The following is a 20,049-nucleotide window of genomic DNA, read 5'->3' on the forward strand; positions in this document are numbered from 1 at the left end:
CAGGGAGTTCTCTGTGGTGTCTAAAAATGGTTTTACTTTGGTGAAATTGTTCCTGTTGAGCAGGTCATCATTACATTCCAAACTGCTGTTATTTGGTTCAATTTACAGGGAATGGGGGCATTGAGAAGAGATGCCAAAGCATAAGAAACCCAGACTGGAAACAGCAGCAGATAGTTTCATAATTCTCGTCATTTGGAATGAGGGTTATTTGTAACCAGGCCAGTTGAGGTATTCTTGGTGGCACACAAAAGTAAGCCATGCACTGGGAAACGGAAGATGATGAAAAATGAATTTTCTAGTATTCCCACCTGGTAATCCAAATACACGAGGTTTCTTTGAAGGTGATGAATAAGGATATCACTCTAACAGGCAGCAATGAAGAAGAACAGAGAATGTAAAATAAGAAAGAAGAGAAACAACAGCAGAATATAATCATTTGAAAAGGAAATACTGCAATTTAAAGAAACATTCACTGACAGAAGGTTGCATCTGTGTCTGTCAATTCATGAATCAGCAGCTCAGTTATGAGTGAAAAAGCGAATTTAAACACTGATTTGAAAAGTACATTAATCAGTCTTGATTAAGAAGAAAATGAAAAGGAAAAAATTGCAAGGTTATGGAAAAAAGGCAGGAAATTGGAAATAATTAGTAGCTCCTTCAAAAGCACAGGCATGATGGATTAAATGGACTCCCTCAATGCTGTATCATCTATTCTTTTGTAAGTTAATCCATGGAATCCCTACATTGCAGAATGAGACCATTTGGCCCATCGAGCCTGCACCGACCACTATCCCACCCAGCACCTATGCATTCGCCCTGCTAATCCCTTGACACTAAAGTCAATTTAGCACGGCCAATCCACCTAACCCACACATCTTTGGACTGTGGGAGGAAACCCACTCTGACACGGGGAGAATGTGTAAACTCCACACAGGCAGTAACCCAACCCGGGAATTGGACTCAGGTCCCTGACGCTGTGAGGCAGCAGTGCTAACCACTTTGCCACCGTGCTAGTTTTAATATAGTTTTTTTGGAAGTAATGGACTACTTAAAGCTGATCAGTATGCAGCTGGGTGAAATGAGCACAAGAGGTTTGGTTGTTTAGTACAATATCACATAAATAAGACATTTCTCTCCCAGATGCAGTTCATAGAACAAGTGCCATACACAGACAGGGACAAAATCAGTTAAGTTCAGCATTTTGGGTTTGAAGTATATTTATACAATTACCCGACGTAACTTCTATTTTAAAGAGAAAAAACATGCTTAACCCTACAAGCGTGGAGACCATCACATATAATCTTACTGGTTAGTGCAGGAAGACAATTTCAACAAAAGCAAGCTTTTAATTTTTATAATTTGAAATCAATAAAGGATGGAGCAGTTTTCCATTTTTATATTCTGCAAAAAGATCAGAAATTCAATCACATCCAAATGTTGTCATGAAAGGACAGCCATTGGTAAACATTTCAAGTTAAAATAAAAACTTGATGAGCACAACAACCACACAAATCAGTAATGGATGAACAGACGACAGGACAATGGTGATGGAGTACAAGATCATTTTAGAGCTGACCTTGGGATTTGCGTCACTGAGATTCAGCTGCACAAGCTGTGCTGCTGTGTGCTCCCGGATGCTGTTCAGTTCTGCTTGCTGCCGCCTCAGCTTGATTAGCAGCAGTGTCAGCTCCTCTGGCTGCAGGTATGCAGTTTGGGGAGCCAAAAAAAGGGGAAACAACATTAATTTGTTAAGTGGATTATCTAAAAGTGCACGGATCTCTGAAAAGTAGAAGCAGAACTAAATTAATCAAATATTAACACCAGGCTTCACTGTCAGGATGAAGAGCGTTATAGATTAAATTGTCACAACATCTAATCATTTTTTGGCAGGTAGTTGTGTGCCGGCAGCGAGAAATATCTGGATACAATTCACAACGAATTGCTTTTCTTTTTAACCCATATGCAGGTGCAAAACCAGAAAAGAATCAACGTTTATACAAAATCAACAAGCTCTTTCAAAACACATGGAGGTGCCTAACTTCTCTGGACACATGCCAGAGCATGTTACATGCAACCCATCAAAAACTGGTCAAGCATAATTCCTCCAGGGGAGTTTCTTTTGAGACCTGACTGCAATAGATCCAGTTAACATTTTTACTGAAACGCATCTTGCGCAGTTTGAAGTTCTTTCACATTTTGTAACAATATTTGAAGTCGGTGCATTGTTTTCCCAGTGATCAAATGAATGGGGTCAAAGATGCCACTTTTATTCAGATGACCAGTGGAAGATATTGAATCATTACTTTGTTAATACCAAAATCAAACTATCTCAATATTGAAAATTCATTCAAATTTCTTCAAAATACCTTTCATATTTTTTGGCCCACATCATAAAGAATTTAACTTGACTACAATGAATTCTGGACGAGAATTTGCCAGTTCTCGTTAGAGATCACATGCAACGAAAGATCAGGTAGAGGATTTCTTCCTGAAATCAATCAACCAACACTGCTGTATATTTTCAACAGCCATAGGTTATATACTTATAGCTTTAGAGAAAATAGAAATATATAAAACAAATCGTCACCTACTTTTTTTGCTCAGGGCTGAAAACAACTTGCCCAGTAATAAATACTTTTCCAGCTTTTCTTGAGTTGAAAGAACAATGCAGCAAACTTGCATTGATGTGTCACCTATCATGACCGGAGAACATTTCAAAGTTCTTGACAGCCAATGAACTATTCATGAAGTACTATTTTGATACACAGAAATGTGGTGATATATGTGCATAGACCAAAGTCCCACCAACATTAGGGAGGAAAAATAAATCAGATAATGCATTTGAGTGATATTAGTTGAGGGATAAATGTCAGTCGGGACATGCAGACAACTTCCCTGCTCTACTTCAAACAGTGTCAAGGGATCTTTAGCGCTGTACAATGAACATCTTGGATTATCATCTCATCTGAAACTCAGTGTCTGTGACAGTCCAGCACTTACTCTGTGCAGCACTAAAATGTCAACCTAGATTATGTGCTTAATTCTCTGACGTGGAGCATGAACCCTCAACCTTCTGACATTAAACAACAGGACATTTAGAAGAATGTTGCCAAGGCTTGAAAATTGCAGCTATGAGGAAAGACTGAACAGGTTATGGCTGTTTTCCTTTGAACAGAGGAGGCTGAGGGGCGACCTGATAGAGGTGTTCAAAATTATGAGGAGCCTAAACAGAGTAGACAGGAAAGACCTGTTTCCCCAATCTGAAGGGTCAATTGCCAGGGGCCATAAATTTAAGGCGATGGGTAGAAGAGTTATAGAGGACGTGAGAGAAAATATTTTCACCTAGAGGGTAGTGGGTACCTGAAATTCACTGCCTGTCAAGGCTGAAATGCTCAATGCATTTAAAAAGTACCTGGATCTGCACCTGAAGTGCTGTAACCTGTAAGACTTCAGACCATATGCTGGAAGGTGGGATTAAAATGAATAATCAGTTTTTTTTTGTTTGGTTGACTGGCTGAATTGCTTCTTTTAGCACCGTAACCGATCTCTGGTTCCAAGGATAAAAACAGAAAAATTTCCCTAGTCAAAATATCTTGATTTCGTTGTTCCCTTACAGAATGTTATACGATGGGAACTCAAAGTCAGGATCTAGGCCCAAAAGTTTGCAGCCTGAACAATTTCCCATTTATTGCGAACAGGAAATCATTAAAGCTGAGAATCAGGCATATTCTACAACAGGAGGGGGTTTAACCCATAAGCTATCCTGTCCTCTGTGTCTGCAGGGCCAATATTAGGTGCAAGTCATGGGAGGATTTTCAGAATCCCATTCTATGACCTTTGATTGATCAATATAGCTCTTGTTAAAACAAACCTCTCCAAATCAAGCTTCAAAAAAAGTGGCCTGGAGCATTTCTGCAATTTTTCTAGTCACTTCCTTAAAGCCAATATGCTTAAATCTCCATTTCCTTCCCAACTTTATGTCAAAGTCTGTTTTTTTAAGGATTGCATTTCTTTTAATTAACCTTCGCAAGTTAAACTTGTGGCAGGTGAAAAGTTAATTTCAGTAGATCTTAAAACAGAAATTTTGTCCCAGTAACTTCTAAAATAAATTTTCCCAGAAGACTACAAGCAGAGAACAGATACTTATTTGCCATCCAGTGCATGCAGCAGCAGAGGTAATTATACACAGCACCAAGCGTATGCAATGTCAATCTGTACTTTTGTTACTATTGAGGTTAGCCAAAATAAAACAAATCTATCAAAATCCAGGTTATCCTGACATGATTCAAACTGGGTCACCTCTTATGCATCACTTATTGAAAGCTAAATGTAGAAAGGAATTTTTTTCACACTGACCACAAACAAAGCATTATTTAACCAATTATTTGTCTTATTTTGTTGGAGATAAAATATTCTAGCATTCATGACAAATGAGTCTGTCAAACTGAAACAATATGAAGATACATGTTAGAGAAGGAAAGAGAAATGAATGAAACAATTTTCAAATAGCATGCTTTTAATTTTTAGACTGAACAAAACCAACAAGAAAGCACTGGTCTTGATTTTGTGGTCTACAGCAAAGCAATGGCGCCCACCCCTTAGCAAGTCAAGTTGATCACAAAGATTGAGTAATTTCAATGGTGCAAACTTCTCTTTTCCTGACAGCAGTTTCTATCTAGCACCAAACCCAGGGAGCCCTAGGTATCCAGCAATGATAATGATTAGCAGCCAATTACATTTGAATATTCTCTCAGACAGCAAAACAGGGTGAAAAATGTACTGGCTAACCTTCATTTTTCATAAATTTTACAGGGAACAAAATAACTCATTGGAACATACTTAAAATCTGAAATATCTTTAACTTTAAAGAAAATACAAATCTGCAATCATCAGATTGAAAAAAGAAAAATAAACAACATTTTCCAGGGTCAAAGACATTAAGCTACAAGAGTTATGAATTAGTAGAATTAAAAAGTTATATTTTATGAATAAAATATAACTGAGGGTAATCAACAACAATATTATAGTGTAACAGGAAATACTTCCATCAGTTCAATGACTTTTAATTGATTGTACTCTGTGGGGATTTCAACAGGGCACCCTACAGGGAAGGTACTGTATGCTAACAGAGGTCATTTGCTCATTGCTTTCTGGGATGTGTTCTTCCGTTATGAATGAGAATGCTTTAAACTGTGTGGCGGCATGCTTATAAGTTTCTGGTTGAATGCCACCTTTACTAAGTTTTCACTTCAGGTTATTCTTGAGTGATTTGTTCTGTACCCTACTGACCTTGTTCTTGTAAACAGTTCATTGCATGTACGGCTTTAGAACTAAAGTGTAGAGACAGCCCACCAATGCTAGCCATTTTATTCACAATTGCAATGCTGGTATATGCATTGTACCATTTTGGTGTTCATCAGCTTCCTTAATTCTTAATAATATACGATGCATGTTTCCAATATTTTGCATGACAATTGTAAAAAGGCCAGTGTTCACACTTGTAATTGAATACACGCAGCTTTGTCTTTGGTTTGGAAGATGTAGGAACACCCAGATTTGCCGTAACTATGAAACATATTGCCTCGGAAGACATTACGAGAAACACAATCGCCACGAGATCAGATTTGTTGCAAGGTCGCTCCAGCCAAATCTAACATGTAACTTGGATTTTTTTTTCATGCAAGTAATCGATCTGCAGCACAAACATGACCAGTGACCTGACCAATATGCTGTAGCTTAACCTTCTGGGCAGGTACATTACTATCAGTGAGTAAAAGGTCACTGCACTTTGATTAAAATTACAAGTGCTGTCTGGAATTATGTATGTTAACATGCTTGCTCACATCTATTGTGGGATCATAGAGAACAGCTACAAAAGAAAACTGGTTGAAAAGGCGAGGGCAACTATACTTTGCATTATTAGTTGTAGAAACTTCATTATTTGAGCTGTCACCATCAATTCCTGTGCCTGTAAGGTTGTGGAGTTTGGCTCCATGATGATGAACTAATCAAAAGAACAACCTATCTCAGTAGCTTCCAGATCTTATGCTGCAAACTAAATTTAAGGCCCTTGTGATAGACATCAATGCATTGCTCTTGCAACAAGTCATAATACAAAAGCAAAACATTGACTCTTGCCAAAGCAAAATGCACAGAATACAACAGCATCATTTGCAGGAGAGACAGTGCAGGTTGAATCTTACTCAGATCCTGCAGCCTTTCACCCACATCCTGAGCCCCTTGCTGGGTAGGCAATTGAGGCTGTCTTCCTGCAGTTTCTGGAGATTGGAATGGGGAGGCTTTTGATCCACCACCACACTTTTGCACCTACAGGGCTTCTTCCTGGTGAAGGATTGGATTATGGGGAAAAGATTCCAGAGCCGCAGATTCAGAAACTGCAGGAAGACCGCAACATTATAAATTTGAAGAAAATGTCTAAGCTGAACTAACTATATACATATTTGGAAGCACTAAAGCGTGTGGAAGTTGTCTGAGGCAGGCTGCTCAGTATCTACAAGCAGGAGTAGTGTGTTGCACAAAATGTCCATCATTGTCTGCACTGAGTTTTCAAATTGGTTTTGGATGAATACAAATTAATAAGAATTCACAGTTCTGCTCTGAGTGTGCGTTAAAAAGATGCTGTTATCCAGTTATGATGATTTGAACAGTGCCATTTTTAGTCCTGGAATCTGCCACCTGTCACTCCAAATGACATCACAGAGCAGCATGCTCGGAGCACGCCGGTGGCAGGAACCACAGTCGAAGTAAAATTCTGCAAATGCTGAAAATCTGAAATAAAAACAGAAAATGCTGGAAATGTTCAGCAGGATAGTCAGCATCTGTGAAGAAAAAAAGACTTAATAATGCTCCAGGTCTGTTCAGGTTCTGATGGAAGATCACAGACCTGAAACATTCATTATTTTCTCTGTCTGACGTGCTGAGTATTTCTAGCATTTTGTTTTAATTTTTCCTGCAGTTCTGGGACCATGAATTTATCAACTGTTCCAGTTTGTACAGAACTACACCATGCTTCAGGCACGGTGTGCCTTTGGGCAGTTTTCTACATTAAAGGCACTGTATAAATACATACAAACATCCAAAATAGGAGCAGAAGTAGGCCATTCAGCCCCTTGAGCTTGCTCCACCATTCAACAAGACCATTTTGTTTTGTTTGTGTACATTCCCATTTAGCTCTGATAACCCATGATTTTTTTTTGTCTAACAAAGATACAGTGCCTTCAGAGTACTGGTGTCGTGCAACCCTTTTAAGGGGGGAAAAGTCCTTATCTCTATCTATAAGGGTGACCCCTAACTTAAAAACAGTGCCTCCGAGGTGGGATGGCACAGTGGTTAGTACTGCTGCCTCACAGCTCCAGAGGTCTGGACTCGATTCCCAGCTTGGGTCACTGTCTGTGTGGAGTTTGCCCAAGCAAATTATACAGAATAGCATCATTTGCAGGAGAGACAGTGCAGGTTGGATCTTACCCAGAGCCTGAGTCCCTTGCTGGGTAGGCAGTTGGGGAACTATATTCTCCCTGTGTCTGTGTGGGTTTTGTCTGGCTACTCCAGTTTCCTCTCACAATCCAAAGATGCGCAGGTTCGGTGCACAGGCCACGCTAAACTGCTGCTTAGTGTCCTGGGTTGCAAAAATTAAAGGGATTAGCAGGGTAAATATGTGGAGTTATGGGCAGAGGGGCTGGGTGGGATTGTTGTCAGTGCAGCCTCCTTTTACACTGTAGGGTTCTATGATTTTATAATTCTGAACTCACACACAACAGCAAACATCCTTTCCCCACATCTACCTTGTCAAGACCATTCAGGATCTTTGCACTTAAATTAAATTACCCCTCACTCTTCTCGGCTCCAGTGAAAACAAGCCCAGTCTGTCTAATCTTTCCTCACAAGAAAACACGCTCAATCCAGGTATCAATCCAGTAAACCTCCTCAGAACTGCCTTCAATGCATTTGCATTCTTCCTTAAATAAGACGACCAAATGTGCGCCCAGTCTAAAAAGTAAAGTTTGTTTATTAATTACAAGTAGGCTGACATTCACACTGCAATGAAGTCACAGTGAAAATCCCCTCGTCGCCACATTCCACCACCTGTTCAGGTACATTGAGGGAGAACTTAGCATGGACTGTGGGACGAAACTGGAGCAGCCAGAGAAAACCCACACAGGCTCCCCACGGGGAGAATATGCAGACTCCACACAGACAGTAACCCAAGCCAAGAGTCGAATATGAGCCCGAGAGGCAGCAGTGCTGACCACTGTGCAACTGCTAGTAGGTGGGATACTCCCAAAAAAATTCTAAATGTTGAATTTGCGTAAAAACTGGAGTAAATCCTGCTGTTTTTCTCAGTGGCATTTTCAAAATGAATCTCCCACACTCTACGCGCTGCAAAGTGCACAAGCTTGAATGTCTTTAACTGCGACATGCGCAGTAGCCCAACACTGCTGGCCTCCCGATCACCCCACTGCTGGGCCCCACAGCCCAGCCTCAACATTCCGCCTCCCATCACAAGCAGGCAAGCCCTGCTCACTGGCCTCCCTTGCTCTGTCATCGCTGAGTGTAGAATGCCAGCGGGACCCTGCCCCCATCTCCATCGATCTCCCACCCAGAGCCCCTGCAGGCTCCACCCAGTGGGCAATGCCAGGGTGACACTGCCAAGCTGGCAGTGCCCAGGGGGCACCCTCCCCAACCTCCTGAGGAGGATTCCATGGCGCACCTTCACTGCAGCAGGGTCGAGCCACAATGAGGAGCTACTGTGAACCTGCTGGAGTGTAGCAGTCCTGATGGAAAGGGAAGGGGGGGGGGGTGGGGGGTGGGGAGACTTTAGTGGACCCACAGACTTCAGTCCGGCCTCTGCTTGACTCTCGCCAGTATTCAAGATAAGGTCCCACCAATGCCCTGTATTGAAGCATAATGTCCTTACTTTTATGTCCAATTCCTCCCACAATAAAGGCCGACGTTCCAATTGCCTCCTTGATTTCCAGTGCCTGCAAACTAGCTGCTACGTCATTCATGCACCAGAACAACCTGATCCCTCTGCATTTTGGAATTCTGTAGTCTTTCTTTGCTCAATACTCTGCTTTTTCATTCTTGCTGCCAAAATGAACTACTTATTTCCCATACGATATCCCACCTGTCAGATTTTTACCCACTCACTCAACTGATCTATTACTGTCTGCAAACTGTCTTCTTCAGAACAATTTCCTACTTATCCAAACTATTCCCTTAAGTGGCTGCTTCTGCTTCACCATCATTTGCAAACTTAGCTACAATGCCTTCGCTCCCCTAATCCAAGGAGCATCGATATAAGTTGTATAATGTTGAGACCTGAGCACAGACTTCACTCATCACATTCTGCCAATAAGACCCGTATATGCATACTCTTTCTTTACTGACAGCCAGCCAGCGAGCCAATCTTCTATCCAAGCTAATATGTTAACCTGTACACTATGAGCTTTTAGTCTCCACAGTAAGCTTTGATATAGCACCTTATTGAATGTCTTCTGGAAATCTAAGTACAGTACATCCACTACACCCCCTTGCAGGTGGTGACCATTTGGCTAATCGAGTCTGCACCGACAACAATCCCACTCTGGACCCTACACCCACAACCATCACCACCCCCCCCTGCATTTATCCCACTAATCCCTCTAAATCTACACATCTTGGGACACTAAGGGGCAATTTAGTATGGCCAACCAACCTAATCGCATCTCTTTGGACTGGAGGAGGAACCTGGAGTACCCAGAAGAAACCTGCACAGGCATGGGGAGAATGTGCAAACTCCACACAGACAGTGACTCAAATCAGGAATCGAACTCAGGTCCCTGGAGCTGTGAAGCAGCAGTGCTAACCACTGCGCAACCATAGCACCACCATATGCTATTCATTCAAAAAACTCCAATACTCTGGTTAAAAAATACTTGCCTTTCACAAAGCCAGTTAGACTCTTCTTGGTTACCTTGAGTTTCCCTAAGTATCCAGCTTGAACTTATTCCAAAAACAATGATTTATCCAAAAAAATCTTTCCCAATATAGGAATCAAACGAAGTGGCCGATAGTTTCCTGTCTTCCCCCCTTCTTGAACAAAGGGGTTATATTTGCTACTTTCCAGCCTGGAAGAACCTTTTCAGAATCTACTGAATTTTCAAAAATCAACACGAGCACCTACTATCTCATTAGCTACTTTCTTAAGACCCGAGGACGACTTAGCAATCCGCAGCTCCATCACTTTGCTCAGTACTGCTTCCCTATCGACTGCGATTTCGCCAAGTTCCTCTTTCCCTTCTATCTCCTGATTCCAGCTATTATTGAAGTGCCTTTTGTACCATCAATAGTGAACACAGGAGCAAAACATTTGTTTACTGCATCGATCATTTCTTTCTATTAACTCACCACTGTCACTTTCTAGAGGATCAACACTCAATTTACTAGCTCCTTTTCTTTTTAACTACCTGTACAAACACTTGCTATCTGTTTTTACATTTCTAGCCATCTCCCTCTCATACTCTAATTTATTTTTTCTGATTTATCTTTTCGTCATACTTTGCCTTTCTTCATATTCTGAAGAATCATCTGCCCTGCCACTTGTATTTGCTCAACGATATTATTTTTCCTTAACCATGAATGGTGGGTTCCCCCCCCCGTAGAATCAGGAGTATTTTGAACTATCCTCTTAAATGTCTGCCAGTCCTTCTTCATTGACCTATCCTCCAGCCTAAATATCTTAGTTCACTTACCTAGCTCAGCTTTCATGTCACATAGTTAGCCTTATTTAAGTTTAAAATATTAGTTTTAGAACCACTCTTCTCAAATTCACACTGTGGTTGCTGCTGGCTAGGGGTACCTTTACTCTGAGGTCATTAATTACACTATACCAAGTGTAACATAACCTGCCCTCTGGTTGGTTCCAGAACATGCTGCTATTGATATCTCAAAAGCATTTTATGAACTCCTCACTAAGGCTAATACAGCCAATCTGATTTTTTTTTCAGTCTATATGTGGATTAAAGTCACTCATGATTATTGCTGTTCCTTTATCACAAGCACCCAATATTATTGCCATTCACAATATAAAGTAAAAGTTGACTTTCTAAAAGTAAAAGGCAACTTGGAAACTTCTGGAAAGAAGAGAAATTTCAGTCATGCAGAATTGGTAATGACTAATGGGTTTTTGCAAATTCTTGGAACAGATTATTTTTTTAAAATCAGGTGGAAGTATAGCCAAAGACTTTGTGCAACACATTGCTGCACATATCCCATTACAATCTGACACTACTTCATTCAGTAAGAAGTGGATCAGGTTTTCCACACATTGAACTCCTTTTGCAACTTTGCTGCAGGGAAGCTGGAAACATATTTTCCAATAAGGCATTGCGTACAATCAATACGGAGAACTAATCAATATGGGATATGAAGTTAACAGCAAGCAGCAGTAAGTGTATTAACAACAACTAAAGCCCGAGGACAATTTTCCTCATTAAAACAAAATCCATTGTCAGCTTATTGAGAAAAAGCAGTATCTATTTTATATAGAGGTTATCAGTAAGGAGCAAAATGATCAAAGGTCATGTGCAATATAGAGTAGTGCTCTGGTTAAAGTGTTCCCATGGGAGCCAAAGAAGACAGCATTGTAAGGAATGGCACATTGACATACAGCTACAGATGGTTGGAAGTGAACAAAAAAAATGCTTCAGTTTAGCCAAGGGGTTCAGATAATAGAACAAAACAGTCAAAGCCTGAATAGTTTATGGATGTCATCTGGCCTGGGAAATTTCATTACAGGCTTTAATTCACTCTTTCCTTTTGCAATATGTACCATTGTCTCAATAAAATGAAAGCTATCCTAATGATAGTTCAACACAAAGTTACGATCAGATTAATGAAAGACTATGAGACCGTTATGATGTAATTGCTGCAGAATACTGTCACATGATCACAAGGAGAGACAGAATTAGTTTGCAGTTCAAAGGAATGTCAGAGAGCCATTAAGAGGCACGTAGGGTTGTAGAACACACATACTCCAGTCGCTGTATTACCTACTGCACCAGTTGACAGCCCTGTAAATGTAATACTGCAAATTACTTGATATAGCATGACATGTATCGATAAATAAAAATTTCCACACTGTAAAGTCTTCTACGGCAATGCTCATGGATAAAACTAAAAATTGTAATTCTCTGTAAATGTTGGTAAAACTGTTGTCTGTGTAATTTTCTACCTCGCCCTGTTTCTCCTTATGTAAGTCTGTCTTGTCCATTTCAAATTTGCATTGATATAGTTCATTTAATGTAGTAAAACATCCCAAAGTGCTTCCAGAAGCATTCTGTGACACGAGGTCACAAAAGGAGCTGTTTACTCAAATAAGTTAGGTTTTCTGGGGCATCTTGGAAGAGAAGAGGAAAGTAAACAAGTGAACAATTTTAGGGAGGTAATTCTAGGTTTAGACCCTCAGCAACTGAAGGCATTACCATCAGGTCCAGGATTTTATGCCCAACTGCCACCGGTATAAATGGCGATGGTGGTGCAAAATATCACGAGAGCCAAAAAACATTTGCACTATTGAGATTTCCATGAGCAAATTGTCCCTTCCCTCCTTCCAGTGGGGAGGCCTTGCAAGACTGCATGGTGGAGGAGGTCTCATAAGTTAGACACTGCTCATGGTACCAGTGGTTTTGGGAGGGGAGGGGCTCATGCTTTGGTTGGTGGGGAGGGGGATGCACACAGGAGGGATGGAGAGGGGATTGGGTGGAGACACCCACCACGTCCAGAGTCACCAGCCTAGAATACAAGTCCCAGAATCTTAGACAAGAAACACAAAAGTATATGCAAATCGTTACATAATATAGAAACAAATTTATTGTGGATGCTAGAATCTGAAACAAAAACAGAAATTGCTGTAAAATCTCAATGGGTCTGACCACACCTGTGGAGAGAAAACAGAATTAATATTTGCAGTCTGGATGACCCTTCTTCATAGCTGAAGACAAAAGTAGGATGAGATTTGTACTGTTATGGTGAGGCGGCAGGGTGGGGCGGTAAGCTGGGTAGAGAGCTAGTGGTTGGTGGAGATGGAAGAGATTGATAAAGATATCACAGACAAAAGGACAAAGGGAATGTAAACGATGGTGATCATGGCTAAGAACGGGGCTGACAGGGGTCCATTAAGAAATGCCATTGTCAGCACTCTTCTTAGCCACGATCACCACTGTTTACACTACTTTTGTCTATGACACCTTCAATCTCTCCTGTCTCCACCAACCAGTAGCTCTCTAACAAACTCCCACAACTTCCTTTTCACCTCGCCTGCTCACCACAACAGTATAAATCTCATCCTATTTTCGATTATCTTCAGCTCTAACGAAAGGTTATCCAGACTTGAAACGTTAACTCTATTCTCTTTCCACAGATGCAGTCAGGCTTGCTGAGATTTCCCAACATTTTCTATTTCTGTTGCAAATTGTTACATACGTTTTAATGTCTCATGACCCAAAGTAGCCTGGTTTGTAATTTATTCATGTAAAAATATAACGGCTGTGTGTTCTACATTAACTTCAGTTTCATTGTGAATATTTTTCTCCTTTTTTTTGTTCCTTATACATTGGAATTATCGACATTAACTAACTTGTGGTGGATCACAAACAGTTAAAATAATGATCACTAAATCACCTCAAGTCTATCAATGCAAGTTGCCCCTCCACATTAGGCATCTGTATGCTGATTTTACTCAATTTTTTAATATAGTTTCATCTTCACAAGTAGAAATCAAGAGTGTTAACGGTTCATCGATTACTTGAGAGGCAGAATAGCACCACGAATATCATAATTACAGTAACCCTGACTATTGAGCATATCCTGTTTTGGTGCTACATTGGATCTAATTATCCTAAATTAAATTCAACAACACTACCCAACCTCACCCCTGTCCCCCAGAGCAGTCAACTAAAACTTAGAGAAAGTAAAGGATCTGTAAGGATAGAATTTCAGAATTGAGGGGATGTAGCAGCTGGATTTGGATGCTCTGAGCATTTTATTCCTGATCTCTTTAGAAGTTGATATCATTTAAGTTTCTTTTGAAAGTTATTTAAAATATATACAAATCTATCAAAATTACACTGAACACAAAAATGGAAATAGCAAGAGCAGGGCCTCTGACAACAAGAATGGCAGGATGCTGAGATATTCAAATCGAGTGGAAGATGGAAGTAGCACTCACCGCCCACCCCCCCACCTCCCACTCTACTCATTTCCTTCAACATCTATCAGGTTTTCACCTAATTTTTTTTTTAGATATCAGCAGCTTTTACAATAATGCATTTTATATTCCAATCAACCTTTGTTATACAACAGGCAGACAGACACAGGAACAGAAACACAGTGAAGTCTGAAACAGCCACTAATCTTCCTGCTCAGCCTCATGGCCTCCAATTTTTTTTTGCACTCAAGTTAATCAGCAACTTTCACTTGCCTGCCTCTGTCTGCACCAATCAGCACATGGTCATTCTGACTCCATTCAGCATTTGCCACTGGAAGTGCTTGCTACGTACAGTGGGCTCACTGTCTGCCCCATTGCTGTTTGGAGACAAGCAGTCAGCAAGTCCAGGGCTGTCTTGCCCAAGTCTCCTCCACAAAGTTGCCACTGATACTTTAGAAGAGGGGGAGCTCATGACCTTAAAAACTATCTCTGTGACTCACAGGTTTGGAGCTGTATTGTAGATCCAAGAGTTTAGATAAAAGGCTCAAAGGTGGAAATTGTGTCAAGGATACATATCAAAAGAATGGGTATAACAGACTGTGGCAGCTTTACTACTTGGTCACAACCAAAATTATACCTTTAAACAAAGCATCAATTAAAATATCATTTTTCCTTTACTATGTATTTAACAGTGTTTGTAAACAATGGTGTACTACTTAATCATAGAATCAAACTGCTTAAAAAGCAAAACAGAAGAGATGTCTAAGTGGTCGACTTCATGAAGGTTTTTCTCATCAACACATCTTGAAATCCTTACCATAATGAAACTCTTATATGAGTCACTCACCGTTTTACCCTGCAAGCTCTCAGGTGTAACTGTCTGCACAGGTACACTAGCAGGCATTGACCTTCTGTCCGGGAGATAGGCAAACTGAGAAAATAAATAAAAAAACAATCTCCATCAGTAATATTTTTCCTATCCTTTCTTTTTTTCATTTAGATTCTTTGAGAATTCACCATTCACAAACCAAAAGTATCAGCAGAAGGCCCCCAGTCCCCAACACCATAATTATTCCATAAATAAATTCTAGGTTGCGGAGTGGCCCAAGAAATTCGCCCTTTAATACTTTGGATGAAAATTCTTAAGAAGCGATCCAACAATGATGCTTGGGGCATAGATCAGCTAGATAGTCAATATCTTTTCCCAAAGGTAGGGGAGTCTAAAACTAGATGGCATAGGTTTAAGGTGAGAAGGAAGAGCTACAAAAGGGTCCAGATGGGCAATTTTTTCATACAGAGGGTGGCGAGTGTCTGGAGCAAGCTGCCAGAGGTAGTAGTAGAGGTGGGTACAATTTTGTCTTTTAAAAAGCATTTTAAACAGTTACATGAATAATGGCTATTGAGGCGATTGGGACTAGCTTAGTCATTTAAAAAAAAGGTGGCATGGACAAGTTGGGCAGAAGGGCCTGTTTCCATGCTGTAAACCTCTATGACCGTATGTGATAGGTTAGAATTGTATTTTTTTTAAAAGAGGAATGATAAGACATCTTCTATTGCAGCATTATATTCAATAGACCAACGTGTGCCTAGTAAATCATAAAGCATTCCCTTCCTTGAACATGGATGCCCCCACCTCCTCACAAAAAGGTCAGCTGCCAGCTTAGTTTAGATTTTCATGAACAGAATTTTTGCTTCTCACAAAATACAACAGGATTTTCTAACAATACTTTCCTGGCACAAAAGCATTCAATAAAATACAAAATCTAAGCTTCATAATCAGCAGTACTGAACCTAAATTTTAAGAACGGTGCCTCAGATTGATGGGCAAAACCAAGGAAGATTGATTACCTTGTTAACAGGTGCCCTGTGTCGGCGGGGTTTCATGGAGTCAATAATCATGTCTCCTCTTACAATTGGTGAAAATACTTCTGATCTTGATTCAATGTTGTAAGATCTCAGGGGAGAGTATACCTGGTAAGGGGCCAATGAACCATGGGAAGGTGATGGAGGAATAGAGCGTGATTGATCGACAATATTCATCATGGTGACAGGAGTACTCAAAGTACCATGCCTGTTTAGTGTTGCATGCTTATGATAAACTTGACGCTGTTGCCATTCATATAGTTGCCACATGGTATCATCCCGCATTGACTTCCGTTTTTCTTCTGAAGAAGGTGCTCGAAGCACCCTGTCGTATGCAGAAGGTGACACCGAACAGATGCTGTCAGGTCTTGTTGTACTATGGCGTGGCATTGTTCTGTAACATGGTATGACCTGAGCTCGATAGCTCGGCAGATTTCTTGGCAATGTTTGATAACAGGTAATGCTGTAAATTAACAGAATATTGCTTAAACCATTTTACATTAATTGATTTAGAAACAGAAATTCTAACAACTCCCTCAAAATTATAAATTGCTTTCAGAAATTTTTTCATATGGCCAACTTGACGGACCAACAACTATGACAAAGTAAATAAAGTTAAGTAAGGAGCTGAGGATTCATCATAGGTAATACTACCGAGGAAAAGAATGGAAAGAGGGGAAAAAAGTGCAAAAATAAACCAAAACCAGTTCTGTTGAAAGGTCGTTGACCTGGAATATTAACTCTTTCTCTTAGCATAGATGTACCTGTTCTACTGATAGCTTTTAGCATTTTCTGTTTTTATTTTAATATACGAGTTAGCACAATATACCAACCACAAAACAAATCTATACCACAGCAAAGCATCAGGTCCGGGCCATAAACAACCATTTTACTCTTACTGGGCCACGACCCAAAACAAATTACATCTTCAGTATATCCATAACTAATTCCTAAACATTTTAGTTCTTACTGAAGAGAAATATGTAACGTGGATAGGTAATACAATTCAACTTAGATACATACAAGATATCATAATCAGAAAAACTCCTACATTGGAACTAAGAGAAAATGTTCCTTGTCGAATGCAATACCAACAACATTTCAAATCACAAGCTGCATTGGAAACATGCAATAACAGAATGTTAATGAAATGTGAAAGCAGAAATAAGAATTCAAAGAATGAGTTGAGCCACTATTCGACATAGATTCACATCTGTTTACTATCCTGGGAAATACTGCACAGACATTACCCTGACTAAAGGATACCTTTACCTTTATGAAATGCAGCTGCTTGGAGTTATGAGGTTGTTGTCTTGCCAAACTTATAGCATGATCAAATATAAATGACTCTTCCTCTGTGCAGTCAATCCATCCTGCTGCTTCAAAAATGCACAGCACTCTTCCCATGGTGAAACAGATAAACAATTTCATGGAATGGATTCTTGTTAACAATAGTTTTGAGACTGCAGCATGCTTCCAACTTCTGGACACAAAGTGGTCTGCCTGAACCATTCACCCCAATGTTTTACAAACTCGAGGGAGATTTGAATATAAGCAGAGATTCCATGGAAGTTTGTCGTCACTCTCAGGAACCAGACTGCAATGTATGAGGGATTTCAGATAATACTCAATCTCGCACAAATCTCCTTCTGCTCCTTGGCCTTACTTTTAAGATAAATCTGACACAATTTTATTCCCATGTTTGTATTGGATAGTGGGGCAAGTGGCACTGACAGCAACATACACCAACACAAAAAGTGAAAGAATAACTATTTTTTTCTTTCGGTGACAACTAACAACAATAAGGCACAAATTAATCCAAGGAACAAATACATTCTAATTTTCTAATACATGGCAAATCACAGTAATTGAACAAATGCAATAGACAAACTATGTTGTATGTACTGCCTAAAGGAAGAAATACTCCATTGTTGGCTATTTTTGTACTTGGACTGTGCTGGTAACAGACAGTTCAATTAAATGCAGGCACCACCATGCACAAATGTGCTCTGTTCTATTGTAGTATTCTTTGTTTGCAAACAGAGGACATCATTTGCCACAATACTGAATTAAGTATTAAGGATGTCAAAACTTGGAAATATCAACTGCATGAATTAATAACAAACATGTGCCTGTTTGCATTGGACAATGCCTATTTTTAGATTTGAGTCCAAACACATACTGCAGTCAGTAAATATAACAATATTACCCTTCTCAACACGTACTACAGAAGTTAGCTTTACACATTAAAATCAACAGTGTTTCAGCAATTTTGAATATTTAACACCAGTTACCTGGCACACTTGCTGCTTTTCACATGCACACTAAGAGAGGTAGCAACACAACCCATCAAGTATAGCATGTAGGTGGATGCTATGAAATGATATTTAACCAAACACCAATTAAGTGTAAAAATCTCTTTGCCAGTGAAATTGATTTAATAATGCTGTGGATTTCTTCAACCTAGGTGTTATTTCACAGTACAGATCTATAAATAATAGGCATATTAAATGATAAATTATAATCTTAGCTTTTTTTTAAATTTCCAAGTCCACATTTAAAATGGGAACTGCCTGGTCAAACACATCACATTGTAATTACACCCGCCAGCCTGTGAATGCCCTACAGCTTCATTACGATAAAAGGTCTATAATTAAAGGATTTGCATTCATGTAGTGCCTTTCATGACCTTGTAATGTCCTCAAATGTTCCAAAGCTAATTAAGTATATCTAAAATGTAGTTTACTGTTTGTACTGAGGGAAACATGTGACATATTTACATGGGCTGTTTTCATTAGAATAGAACGATATTGACATTTATAATTAAAAGGACAGAATGTATGACTTTTGTGAAGACTGAATTACATCAGCAATTCTGGTCCAGTTTTATCCACCTGTCGCAACTTTGCTTCACATCAAAGCTACATTTAGTCTTCACTTTCTATGTATAGTTCAATGCGAGATCCAGTAACAACATACAAGTTATCTATAGAGGTCACACCATATCTTATTTAGGTATTAATACTAATGTCATGCTTCTTGTGGGTATATTGACTGGATTATCCAATAAGCTTGCTGCCAGTCCACTTGCAACAGCAGACTCCTATCACAATAAAGAACCAAACAAGTACAAAAGCCACATTTGTCACATGCTTTCTCTTCAGGTAATCTGCAAGCTTCCATTTCTATTTATGATTAAGTAGGGTCTACTCCCAGTTCTTAATTCTAGAATGCTAACATTTTAGCTTATTCAAATACACAATATTTTGCAATTATGATTATTTGATTTGAAAGTTTAACTACAGTCACATTTCATTCTTAGTGCAAAGTTCAATGTAATTGGAAGAAAATTAAAATCTTTGGGGGTCTAAGTGCCAAACAAACATGAAAATAGGAGAGAATCACGCTCATTTTTTGGGCAAGCTCCCAGATGCAATCATGCCTCACTTAGGTGACTCTCATCAGCGAGGGCCGGCTGCTGAGCTCTCGAGGCGCCACTGCACTAGCACCCTGATCTCCCAGTGCACTGTGTAGTGTGCACAAGATCTGTCACACTCTGTCCCACTGTCTGGACAATTGCCTCTTCCCCAAATCATAGCCCTGGACAATCCCCATCCCACCCCGATTCCCCACAATCACTGACCCGGCCAAATACTGGCTGCAATCACTGCCCCAGCCAATCGTCACCCCACGCCCACATAGAGTAGCCCCTCCCTGCACTCCATCACTTGCCTCCTCATCATGGCCTGGCCCACCATAGAGTCATAGCATGGAAACTGGGCCTTTAGCCCAACTTGCCCGTGTCGCCCAGTCTTTATTACTAAGTTAGTCCCAATTGCCTGCATTTGGCCCATATCTCTCTATACCCATTTTAGCCATGTCACTATCTAAATGCTTTTTAAAAGACAAAATTGTATCTCCCTTTACTACTGCCTTTGGCAGCTCATTCCAGACATTCATCACCTTCTGAGTGAAACAAT

At 40.0% G+C, this 20,049-nt stretch overlaps 1 protein-coding gene across 9 annotated transcripts in view; it reads right to left on the bottom strand.

The window, feature by feature from the left end:
• The window catches only part of plekha5 (pleckstrin homology domain containing, family A member 5), a 322,519-nt gene that overhangs the window by 48,537 nt on the left and 253,933 nt on the right, over nucleotides 1–20,049 (bottom strand). For 7 of the 9 annotated variants that reach the window (XM_080207236.1, XM_080207229.1, XM_080207228.1 and 4 more), the window contains 4 exons: nucleotides 16,055–16,532; nucleotides 15,054–15,137; nucleotides 1,577–1,696; nucleotides 309–362 (listed from right to left, as the gene is read on the bottom strand). In XM_080207236.1, the coding sequence (XP_080063362.1) occupies nucleotides 309–362; nucleotides 1,577–1,696; nucleotides 15,054–15,137; nucleotides 16,055–16,532 (736 nt within the window). The remainder of the gene's footprint in view (nucleotides 1–308; nucleotides 363–1,576; nucleotides 1,697–15,053; nucleotides 15,138–16,054; nucleotides 16,533–20,049) is intronic. The other 2 variants (XM_080207235.1, XM_080207230.1) reach the window with 2 other exon arrangements.

This window comes from Carcharhinus amblyrhynchos, chromosome 19 (assembly GCF_965287045.1).
Source record: "Carcharhinus amblyrhynchos chromosome 19, sCarAmb.v2.hapA, whole genome shotgun sequence".
NCBI lineage: Eukaryota > Metazoa > Chordata > Chondrichthyes > Carcharhiniformes > Carcharhinidae > Carcharhinus > Carcharhinus amblyrhynchos.